Source organism: Glycine soja, chromosome 2 (assembly GCF_004193775.1).
Source record: "Glycine soja cultivar W05 chromosome 2, ASM419377v2, whole genome shotgun sequence".
Classification (NCBI taxonomy): Eukaryota; Viridiplantae; Streptophyta; class Magnoliopsida; order Fabales; family Fabaceae; genus Glycine; species Glycine soja.
In genome coordinates, this window is record NC_041003.1 from 43,229,931 (window position 1) to 43,242,415 (window position 12,485).

A 12,485-nucleotide genomic window follows, 5' to 3' on the forward strand; every position below is an offset into this window, starting at 1 on the left:
TCACACCGTAAAAATAAATATAAAATTTGTATATATACTATTCAAATTAAAATATTTATAAATTCAAATTAAAATCTAATATAATTATCAAAATTTTTAAAAAATTTAACAATCAATTTATAAAAATATTCCATCAATTATCACTTCTAAAACATGTAATAATTTATTTATTAAATTTTAATTTGGTAAATTTTTTTAGAGACTGAAAGTTATATTAGATTTTATTTTAATATAAATATTTTAATCTTAATTTGATAATGGTTATTAATTGTTTCGAAATTCTCACGTAAGAATATATATATATATATATATATATATATATATATATACACACGAAGACACACATAGGCACTTGGTTTTGCTCCCTCTTTCCCCCATATTCCTAGTTCCAGAATTCAGATTGATCAATTCAAACCCCATAGATCATACATACCCTCTCCCAATCCTCATTGAACCCTCTCTCTCCATGCTTATTTAGTGCCCTTTTTGTTTTGCATCACCCAATCAATCACTGACCCCTTGGTCTTCATTGCCCACATATCTTTTTCTCTCAAAGTTTGCGACTTTGTGTTGCGAAGATGAGCGGTGCGGGGTTTAGGGCTTCAATTCCGAGCAGTGTGAGGAGGACGATCCAGAACATCAAGGAGATCACGGGCAATCACAGTGAAGAAGACGTCTATGCAATGCTCAAGGAATGTTCCATGGATCCCAACGAGACTACTCAGAAGCTTCTCCTTCAGGGTAGGGATTTCGATCTTGAATCTTATTAATATCTTTGTTCTGTTATTCTTCTTCTTCTTCTGATCTGTGTGTTGGTTGGACTTTGTGGTTTTTCTCATCTGGGGCTCCTTTGTTTTGCTTTGATTTTGATTTTTTTTACCCCCTTTTTTTGTACTGGAATGAATGATTGTGTTTGCTATGATGGGGTTTCAGTTTCACTGTTGAGACACTTTTGTTAGGTTGAGAAGGGGATTTTTTTAATTACCCCTTTTAGTTTTTGAGGGGCTTTGTGTAGCTTGACTTTTAGAAAGGATGAAACTTTGAGGGTTTTTTTTTTTTTTTTTTTCACTTTCGTGCCCTGATGTAGTTGGTTAATTTGTTTAGATTATTATGGACTTTGCTCTTGGAGTTAGAAACTCATAATGGTTTATGGTATCATTTATTCGTATTCAACCTCCATTGTCTGTTTGTTTGTTGATGCCTTGAGCTGGTTGTGTTTAAGCTTGCACTGTCACTGAATCTGAGTTCAATTGATATTTTTATTTTATTTTGTTTGGCGATTGGTTAGGCGGAGTTATTTAAGCAAGGAACTTGTGTTGGAAGTGTTGAGAGTGGTTACTTTTGCTTATTGGTTTTCTAAATGAGCATTATTGATGCTGTTATGGGGTTTCACCTAATCTTTTCCCTCTCTTCCCAAGTTTTTCTTTTTCCAAATACATACCTGGCATTTCAGAACTATCTTTTTAGCTGCTAATAGTTTATTGAGTTGAATGTAGACCAGAACTGGATTCTTATGAAGGATATTTTATGCGTTGGTAGGACATTGTATTTTAACTTGACCATACCTGGCATTCACAGCCTTTACATTGCTTTTCCATGTTTTGTGCTGTGTATAAGGCTAGTTTGGAAATACGACTTAATTTTTTTACATTTTTGCTACATGTTTATGCGAAAAAGTACAGGAGTAGACAAAAATAGTACAGGTATCAGTTGAAAAAAGGCCAAGACCCACTAATTTTTCATGATTCATGAGCATAGCTGTTAAAACTAAAATCTTATTTAGCATAGGTATTACAACCACAGATGACTGCAAACAACCTACAAATAGGAAGAGAGATATAGGAGAACAAAAGAAGAGGAACAAATACTGAGACAACTGCATTACAAAGGTGTGGGTAGTCTTGCCTTCTATGTTGACGGAGAGGGCTATGTGAAACAAGCGTACAGAGCTGGGTGCAATACTGAATGAAGGGTTGAAGGCCCGAGCAAGGTTGGAAGAGGGTCAAAATGATGTCAAATAGTTACTGGACCTACTCCTACATTTGGACTCAACAGAGCAAGATGCTATGCGTGACACTCTGTAAACATGATTTGTGATCCTTACATTTGTTTGTTGGTGTCAGTGGATCTCGACTCCTTAATTTGGTGTAGCCAGTAGCCCATTGGTGAAGATGGGTTACAATTAAGTTAGAACAGCAAATTTGGCTCCGTGTAGAACAGCAGCCACTACAGTCCCTGTTGAACCACACTATAGGTCACTATTGTGGCACTCCATGCCACAAAAGTGAAGTGCACTACAATAAGGATTCAGAATTGACCAAGAGCCACTCTGCCATGCTATTGTATGTTGTAATGCCCATGAGATTGTCTGATATTAAAGGCATTTGGTTTCCGTGGAGTAATCTATTGACGTGTGAAGTTTGAAGTTCTTATTTGCTTGTTTATTTGTCTACTTATTGGGTGCTGACCTCACCTAGTGGGATAAGACTTTGTTGTTGTTGTTATAGTTGTCTACTTAATGGGTAAATTTTAAGCAATGAATTTTTGTTTCAGACTATTAATTATCAGTTTTAATTTTTATGCACAGTTGATTTTTCATGTATTTAATTGGCTGTAGATGTGTGGCCAGTTGCTCTTTGGTAATATGTTACTGTCTTCATAATTGTTTTCATGCTCTTTTAATTGTTTCCCCTTTTGGGTTATTGGTTGGAGTGTGAAGTTTCATGCTGTCATCATTTTGCATATAATGTTCTAATTCCATTCATGTATTGTTCTTTATAATGTCATGCTGAAGTAGCTTGGGCGGTGTTTTTCCTTCTTTGGGTTTATTGATTCAATCTTTCATCCTTCTCTTTTTGATTGCCTTTCATTTATGCCCGATTTCTATGGGCTCATTGGTTCTTAACTTTTGATGTAAATTCTAAATACATTGTTTTGTGTTACATATTTATTGTTCTTGCGACGTCAATGTCTTAACATAACTATGTTTTTTACAGACACATTTCATGAGGTCAAGAGAAAGAAGGACAGAAGAAAGGAGGTAAGATATTTAAGTCAGTAATGGCCTTCAATAATGTATTACTAACTGGCTCTCATGGTTGATTATCTATTGTTTCATTTATTCCTATTGTTGAATAGATTGTAGTACTTGAAAACAGAGACTTAATGGAAATTTGTGTCTAATCATACCACATTGGAATATTATAATTGTACAACTATTATTATAGCATGGTAGTTAATCCTAAATAGTGGTGAGGGCCTGCTGACCCCAACTTTTATTGTACTTGTCTTACATTTCCTTTGAGTGCATTTTGTGTATCTTCTTTGGCCCTATTCATAGCTTCATATATGTAACTCATTCTTTTTCTCCCATCCTAAGAACTTGCACAAGGGGCCCTGTAGCCTTAAGAGTGTAAATACCATTGTTCCAAAATGTAGGCATGAGTATGTTGTTGGTTTGCCTTTTTCCTCTAGCTTCTTTAGCTAACTTGGACTGATATAGTATTCGTGTTAGTTGTGACAGTTGTCATAGACGCAGTCTCTTATGACAGCTGTAGGTTAGTTAGAGTTAGTCCTGTTGGCTACCTGGAGAAGTCTGACTGATGTATACATAATCATCTCTGTATCAAAGAGAGTGTGGCTGCAATTTGTGGTGCTACAGGAGCGAGGTGTTCCACAACAGACTATGAGAAGAGTGGCAGGGTGTTGCAACATGCCATGACAGTGCTATAGCACTGCTATTGTGCACTATTTAAGACTATGAATTTTAGTAATTAGTTTTCTTATTACTAGAGAAATCAACTCATTAATTAGAGCACTAATTAACTTTACTCATTACTAATATCATAGATATTTTTGAAACACTCCTGCTCAAGCTAGAGTGTATATAACATATGCACCAATCTTGTAGGAGCATTTTTCTTCTCTGCCAGTAGGCTTCATTTCTGGTTGGTAGATGGACTTCTATTCCTCATTTGCAGGAGAGAGGATACTTTTAGGACTTTTAGATGTTTTGTTTCTTGTTTACTTATGCAATGTGGCTCTTTTCATTTACTTATGCTCTAATTATTTTCAAATTTTATTGATCATTCAACGTAGTTTGCTAATTCTGTTCTTGTTTCTCCTTTCATTTGTTTATGATTTTGCAGAATCTTAACAACAGGGAATCTGTGGAGCCACGCTGGAGGCCTGGTACCCTAGGGCGGGGAGCTAGGGGTGGTCGGGGAAATTTTTCACCTCATAATGCATCACATGGTGAATAACCATTCTCAACTGTTACATATTTGAGGGTTTATTCTTGTCTGTTAAAATAGTTTTTTGCTTTGACTACTTTAGGTTCAGTATATCTAGCAGTATTAGAAATGGATAGATGAGTCTGAACGTGGTGTAACATCATCTGACTGTTTTCTGTCACATTTCAAATCAATGGTCATGCTGCATATCTTGGAAGTTGTTACCTGGCCATTTATGTGTATACCTTGTAGCTTAGATGAAAAATACTGGTTATATAATCTCAATTATTACACAAATATAGATATTATGTTGGCCATTCAGTGCACCTAAATCAATGTTATGTTTTATGGATCTTCTCTCAGATGCTGCTGGTAGCAAGAATTCTGGTACAGGAAAAGATAATGGAACTCCACAAGCAACTGAGAAAGTTGTGCCACCTTTGTCAGCTTCTCAAGAGAAAATATCTAAAGAAAAAAGTTCTGGAACAAGGTGACTATATTAAATAATTTGTCTTGTGTTGCTAACTGTTATTACTATCCTCTGTCAATTATTTTACTGCTATTTTAATTTAAATTCTGGTACATTTGGTTCAAACTACATATAACTGTACATGTTTTTTCAGCTCTGTACCCATTAATGCCAATGGTCCGACAAGCGTAACTTCTGGAACTACTAGTGGTACTAGTCCTTCCCCTTCATCTGCTGGAACTGGAGACAGATTGGGTCCATCTTCTTGCGATATTAATAATTTGAATAGTGCTTTGCCTTCTGATAGTTCAAATAAAGTTGCAACAGTTGCTTCAGGAAGTGGATCAATGCTTTCCTCCAGTAACCACCCTGCATCTGGACCAGCATCTTCATCGGCTGCCCATTTCTCTTCTTCAGACCCAGTACTGGTTCCATCTGATGATTTATGGTTTCCTGGTGCTGTTGGTGCTGTTGGTGCAATTAGATGTGAAGTGGGAAACTTACACCCTCCTGGGGAATTACGTGCTGTTAGCTCTGCTGAGAACAAATTAACTGCTGGTTAGAATATTTGATATTTTCTTCCATAATTTGTTGGTTTTAAAGTTTTCCAGTGTAATTAACGAAGAATTTTCCCTCCATTAACATATGCCAGCTTCTGAGACTGGTAGCTCTTCTGTGCAAGGAAAGATTCAAGGCAAATCCCAGGGAGCAGCAAAGAATCATGTTACTGAGATGTCATCCACTTCAACAGTAACTCACAGTAGCCCTTCAACTAGTAGACCTTCCTCTAATTACAGTAGCCGATCACAACAATTAGTTGGCCCTCAAAAAGGTAATTTATATCTCTTCTGTTCAAAAGGTACATTTTTGTATCCTGCATAGTCCCTAGATTTAGACACATTATGCATGAATATGTTTTATGTGTGAGCCTTGTGTTTATTCTTCTGTTGCTATTGTGTCCCCTGGCCCCCGCAACCCTCTCCATCAAAATAGGCCATCTCTGGCAAATGACCCATCTCTGGAAGATGAATAATTTGGTTCTCTTATGTAACCTCGCTGTTCCAAAGTCTCCGTTCTTTATTTCCATCTCTTTGATTATTCATCTTTGTTTCCTTCTCTGTTCTCTGTATTCCTCTATATTCTGATATTTGAGTCTCTCTCTCTCTCTCGCTCTTTCTCTGTTTTGAGCCTATTATTCCTGTTTTTTGAGCCTGTATGTTCTCCGAGTCTATGTTCTTTTTTTTACCTCTATTAAGTGGTTCATTTCTGTTCATTCTGCAGTTTTTTTGCTATATTTTTTGTATATGTTATTCTTTATTACAGTTGCCATTGCCATGCTTCCGCCATAGCCTGCAACACTATCTGCTATAATGTTATGGCATAATTTTGGCTTTCTGCCATCCACCATTAATAGCATTGATTAGAATATTATTATTTATGTTAGAATGTATATAAACTATATTTGTGTTGATTAAATTAGAATAATCACTTACCGATGTGATTATTAGGCTAAAAGTTAGGTTTTTCTGTCCGCTAAAATTACTTCTAAATTATTGTAAGTCAATAAATACTGCAACATGTGCGTACAGTGTAGCCTAACACAATTTCCCTATAATTCTCTTTAATATTGAAATTTTGGAGGTTTATATTTTTGTCAGTACCAAGTTATGTTTCCTTTTTGTTGAGTTAGTAGTTTCATACTCATTTAAAATATCATATCTAGTTGTTTTTCCCCCTCCTGAAAAAATGGTTGTTGATAGAGGGGCACAACGCTGTTTGATCCACAAAGCTATCCTCATATTGTGGAATGAGGCTTGTTGCTTCATATTGTAGAAATTTTATCATGATATTATCATAGCATGATTACATTTATGTAGAAAAACCTCCCATGCCTTGTAGGTATTGTGATGCATACTGTTTTGTGTATCTTGTTATGCAAGTTGTTATGTGATTGTAAAGATTCTGTCATTATTCATTACCCAGTTAATAACCATATTCTGGTGTCTTTAATTGTTGAATGTGTGGTTTTAATTTTAAGATATTGGTAGGTGCATATTTGTATAGATTTGCATGGATATGCTGGTAATGGTGTGTGTACTTATAAATTTTTCCCTGGTGTAGCCATTTATGATGATTGGTTAATGATTGACTTTTTCTCCCACTGGTGCCAATTACTCCATGTAGTTGATCCCAGTTGGTGGGGATTTCTTATTTATTAGATGCTGTTAGGTTGACTTGCACTAGAGTTATAATTAGTTTCTGTTTCCAACAGCTGGTTCTAATAAGGAGTGGAAACCAAAGCCAACAAATACGATTAATCAGGGTTCTGGACCAGCTAGTGCATCTGAGGTTCTTGTTTCAGTTGACTCAACTGGGCAGTTACAATCTGCATCTAGTGCTCTTAACTCTGAAGAAGCTACTTCAAAACTGCAGAGGAAGCTGGAGGATTTTCATCTTCCACAGCGTCAACATGTTATACTTCCAAACCATATCATTGTGCCTGATTCTGAAAAGAACAAGTTTAGCTTTGGAAGTTTGGGAGTTGCTTTGGGAGTTAATACAAGCTATGTAAGTGGCCCAGAGAGCGAAAAGAGTTCTACACCTGTTTCTGAAACATCTCAGACTGTTGAAGAAACTGTGGAGGAGCAGGATTCAAGGTATCTACTACTGACCAGCCTAAATATTTTTTTTTCCCATCCACTTCTGGTGTTATAATGCTATTTATAAGAGCCTAGATATTACTTTAACCCTTTTTGCAGTTTTTTTTTTTGCTGCAACAAGTATCTTGTATTTCTATTGTCATTTCAACCACATATCCCTATTGTTTTCTATACCAATGTTTTTGAGGAAAACTTTTTAACTTAATTTTCAATAGTTTTCCATTTTGTTTTCTGACAACTTTTCTTTAAACCAACAGTCAAAATGCTGCGGTTATTTCTGAGGTTGGAGATTATCCTGACCATCCACAATCACCCACTAATGGAGCTGAGAATTTGTCATCCAGTGAGGTTGATGGCTCATCCAGTGCTATTCAAGAGTATAACGAGTCCAAGCAAGACACTGCTTTGCCATCTGGAGGTCATCAGTACTCAGGGGTACTTACTTCTCCAAACTACAGTTTTGGATTCGTGCCCCCAGTGTTGGGTACTCAGCTAACACAGTTTGACAATTCTGAGTCTCAAACACGTGATGCTTCCCGGCTTCCAAGTTTTATTGTGAGCCTGCTACCTATATTTCTTATTTTTATTTCATTGTTTAATTCATTATGCCTTTTTTGTTGCTTAAAAGTTTGATTGTTATCTTACTATAGGTTCATCAACAATTGGATCCGGCTAGTTACTATGCCCAGTTTTACCGCACAGGTGCTGATAGTGACGGTCGCCTTTCACCTTTTTCATCTGCTGGGGCTAACACCAAGTACAATGGCAATGTTACAGTGCTTCCTGCTCCAACTTCTCAATCTCCTCAAGAGGTTTGCACTGATTTTATTGCTACTATTCAAATTCATTTCTGAACCATCCATATAATATGTTATGTTTCAAATTTGGAAAATTGGATTTCATTTCTAATTGCATATCTATTTTATGGATATTTGGCAGCATAGTTTGATTATGTAGAATATCATACAAAGAATGTTATTTCCTGAAAGGATATTATGTCTACTATATGCTTGATAGTCGATCCATTTCTCAAATGTTATTTTAGTATATATTTGATCCATTTATTTAATGGTTTTTAGGTTTGGTGATGGTTGAAACTTGAAAGTATATTTGTGCCTCTATATTTGATTCAGCTGGATTTTCTCGCATATACTTCTTAAGCTAAGCTTTTTATGTCCTGTTCATTTTCTAGCTTTTCTTTCCTATTGTTAAATGTCAATTGAAATGCTTTTTAACATGGAATTGATCATTATCATAGGAGTCAAGTTGGGAAAATTGTGAATAGAGGAACAATAATTGGCAAAGTAGAACCTGTTTATTTCTAGAGTTTCTTTCAAACACTTAATTAAAATTCCGTGTTTGATGGAATTCATCAGAGTGGGAATGAAGTGAGGAAATGTTAGGGATGTAAAGTCATTTACAAGCCTCCACATGATAGATTAAGCTTTTGGGAAAATTGGTGCTTGACATGGTATTAGAGTGTTTCCATCTTATATGGCCTCATCCTGGTACTATTCCACTGCTAAGTCCCCTTAAAATCTTGAACTTCTCTCACATGGTATCACAACCTATATAATCAAGTGGTGTTTTGCAGTTTGATTATTGCCACCCGCATTCTCCTAAATAAAGCTGAACTTTAGCACTAGACTGTCATCCATGCTTGGTGAACCCCACCTAACAACAACTTTTGGGAGAGTTAGTTCTTGACAAGATGCTTTACTAAATTAGAGAGATAATTAATTGTCGTGGGCTGCTAAAAAATGATGCTTCCATTTGTTAGATGATTTTATTAGAAATGAATTGGACTTAACTAAACCCGAAAAGCTAGCTTAAGGTAGGACAATAGCAAGCAGGTAAGCTGTATTTTCTCTATATTCTTAGCTGATATGGACATCTTAACACCCCTCTCCCACTTAGGACTGAACATTTGCGGTTAACCTAACATCAATACTAGATAGGCTTTGATAGTTGATAACATGTTAGAAATGAATAATTGTGCTTTCATTCAACTTAACCAAGGAGGGCACGATTGTCCAAGCCTTATGAGGAGCATTTTCGCCATAGCTGATGTAGAACATCTTAACCAATTCAATAGGCATACAAAATTATTGTGCTTTCATTCAACTTTGTACTTTTTATAAATATAGTCTATCTGTAAACATGTGCTCTCCTTTCTGTGTTGAACATGTATTTTTTCTTCACACTTAAATTGGTTCGAGTTTTTTCCCTGTTGTGCTGATGCTGACTAGAACTGACATCATAATCATAATAATACTATTAAAATAGTGTTTTTAACAATGATTTTCTTGAAATAAAATTTTATCATTTTGGGTAATCTTGAGAAGAGACCCACTCATTAAATTCTAAAGCATTTTATGTAATTTTGACAATTTGATTAGTGCACAATGTTTTTGATGAATTTATGCCATTTTATGTTTATATGCAGGGAGTTGTCTTGTCCACCACAGGTCCAACACCACTTGTGACTCAAGCTGCTGGGCCGATGCAAAGCTCAATAGCTGTTACTCAACAGCCTGTCCCTGTCTTTCGACCTAGTGGGGTGCATATATCCCATTACCCTCCTAACTACATTCCTTATGCTCCCTATTTTTCCCCATTTTATGTCTCACCTCCAGCAATCCACCAATTTATGGGTAATGGTGCATTTCCTCAACAACCACAGGCCGGCACTGTATATCCCCCTCCCCCAGCTGTTGCTCCCACAGGAATGAAATATCCTCTTCCACAATTCAAACCTGGTGCAAATGCAGCAAACCCAACTCACCTTGTAATGCCAAGTGCCTATGGTGTATATGGCTCCTCTGCAGCTGGTTACAATCATAATTCTGCAGCTGCTGCAGGGAATTCAACCTCCAATGAGGATCTTGGTTCCTCTCAGTTCAAGGAAAGCAATGTGTACATCAGTGGACAGCAGGTTAGTTCCTTTTCACTTTTACATCTTCAAGTTTGTTAATTTGGTTACGAACTTTAATAGCCTTTTATCTGAATGGCCAGACAAATACTACATTCACGTATAGAAGTTCAAATAAGTTTAGCAGTTTTAACCCCAGCTCCTACAAGATAGTTATGAAAAGCATATGCCATAAAATTTACCACTGTACTCGACTTGTTTTTTATTCTTGGTACCAGAAGACCTACATTTGATTATAATTATGTTCTGAATTTCCACTGCAGAGCGAAGGTTCAGCGGTGTGGATGGCTGCACCTGGCCGAGACATTACCAGTTTGCCCACTAGTACATTCTACAACCTCCCTCCTCAGGGTCAGCATGTGACTTTTGCCCCAACTCAGGCTGGCCATGGCACCTTTGCGGGCATGTATCACCCTGCACAAGCAGTGACCGCGGCAGCAGTTCATCCACTGCTACAACAATCCCAGACATTGGCTGGAGCAGTTGATATGGTAGGACCTGGAGGCAATGTTTATCAGCAGCCTCAGCACTCACAAATCAATTGGCCGAGCAACTACTGAGGCCAGGAGTCTTCCTGACAGCTAAAATTAGATAATTGAGTCCTATCTGGGGAAATTTTTTGAGAAATGCCAAAATATGGTTGGATTTCTGAAGACAAACAACATGGCAATTGGCTACATTTGAGTGTAAGAAGCTGGACAATTTGCCAATATGATCTTCTGATTGCTTGGTTTGAGGACATATGAAGGGTAGGATACCTGTAACCGATATGACCATTAAAGTTAGACGAGGTAGAAACATATGCAGGCCTTCTCTTTTTTACTCCTGCTATTTTGTGTTACCATTAATACCTTTTCATAGCTCCAAGCTTTTCCTTCCCTATCTTTTGTTGAGGTCCTTGAACTCTATTAAGAGTATTGTTGAGTGATGAGAAATGTCCATTCTTTCTTTTTTAGTTTGGGTTTATAGGGTTTGGAAGGTTTAGGTTGGTTGGTGGGGAAAGCTTTTCTGGTGCCCCTTGTCTTACCTGTAAAGTGAATTTTGATAGCAAGAAAAATCATTTACTTAAGCTGTTGTATTGCTATGGGCAAAGTAAACTGTCGATTGTTTTCAGCTAACTTATATTGTTTGTCATGGTTTACAGAAAAAAAAGTTGGGTTAAGACTTAGGAACACTTGTGCAATTTATTCTAATAGTAGTTCTGTGGGATTTTCTTTATTTCTTGGTATTGTTTTGATTACCTATTTCATTTTTTAAAACTTGTTACGAAATTGAATTCTGTTGTACTCAAATTTGAATGTATATATCGTCCCTTAATGTGTAGGATGGTGTGCACTGCGTCTTTAATGTACCCATAATGAAGAATTCGGGGTGGGAGAAAACAAACGTCACTTTTATATATATTACGCCGTGCAATTTATAAGAAAATGTTGATGCAAAAATATTTGATTTTTTAATGGAGTAAAATATGCTTACATAGGAAAATAAGAAATATGATGCTTTCGTGAAGAGAAATTTACACACTAAACACGTAATAGTACACCAGTCTCATGACTTTTGTGAATTATCTACAATATTACATACCTCATGATTTGTGCAAGTTTATTTATTTAGAAAGACCATGCATGAATAAAATCTGAATATACTGTAAAAAAATTATATGATCATCCATTAACATATTACGCCGTTGGCTGTTTCAAAAAAAAAAAAAAGTTAACATGTTACAGTGTTATTTATTGAACTTTCAACATCTTGCATTCTTTCAAAGCTATTAACATGGGTTTGATTTGAGGGAAATTGATGGGAGGGAAGGAGGGAAGATACGATTTTTTTTAATGACTGGTTTGATTCAACTATTTAGAATGAAAAATGTGAACTAGGTTAAATCCCTCTCCTTCATTTTTGCTCTCCTTTTTAATATTGATGGATTTGGAGAAGACAAATACTTGAAAGTTTTAGAATGTATGGACTAAATTATCCATAATGTAAAACACTTGAATCGATATAATTGTAAATTATAATGTATTTTCCTTCATTATTTCTCTTGTAATTCAAATAAGGTGTTTCTTCTATCCTTTCTTTCATCCATTAAAATTCTCTCTTCCTCTTTTTTAACCAAACACACCATACATGACATGTGAACACATTAATGAATGATATTAATAATATAAGGCCTTTTAGCATAGTGTAAC

General features: G+C 36.1%; 1 protein-coding gene across 1 annotated transcript; it reads left to right on the forward strand.

Moving 5' to 3' along the window:
- Positions 1–343: 343 nt before the first annotated feature.
- Positions 344–11,486, forward strand: LOC114396303 (GBF-interacting protein 1-like). The gene is made up of 11 exons (XM_028358213.1): positions 344–741; positions 2,997–3,040; positions 4,149–4,254; positions 4,596–4,722; positions 4,856–5,259; positions 5,354–5,533; positions 6,974–7,358; positions 7,619–7,916; positions 8,012–8,173; positions 9,808–10,296; positions 10,557–11,486. The coding sequence occupies exons 1-11, from the start codon at positions 579–581 to the stop codon at positions 10,851–10,853; spliced, it is 2,655 nt and encodes an 884-aa protein (XP_028214014.1). The 5' UTR covers positions 344–578; the 3' UTR covers positions 10,854–11,486.
- The last annotated feature ends 999 nt before the right edge of the window (positions 11,487–12,485 follow it).

Bases quoted from the DNA above. Each gene is read 5' to 3' on its own strand.
- LOC114396303 (XM_028358213.1), top strand. From the start codon at position 579: ATGAGCGGTGCGGGGTTTAGGGCTTCAATTCCGAGCAGTGTGAGGAGG. The intron at 7,359-7,618 runs GTATCTACTACT...TTAAACCAACAG, and splicing joins GTGGAGGAGCAGGATTCAAG to TCAAAATGCTGCGGTTATTT. The intron at 8,174-9,807 runs GTTTGCACTGAT...GTTTATATGCAG, and splicing joins CTTCTCAATCTCCTCAAGAG to GGAGTTGTCTTGTCCACCAC.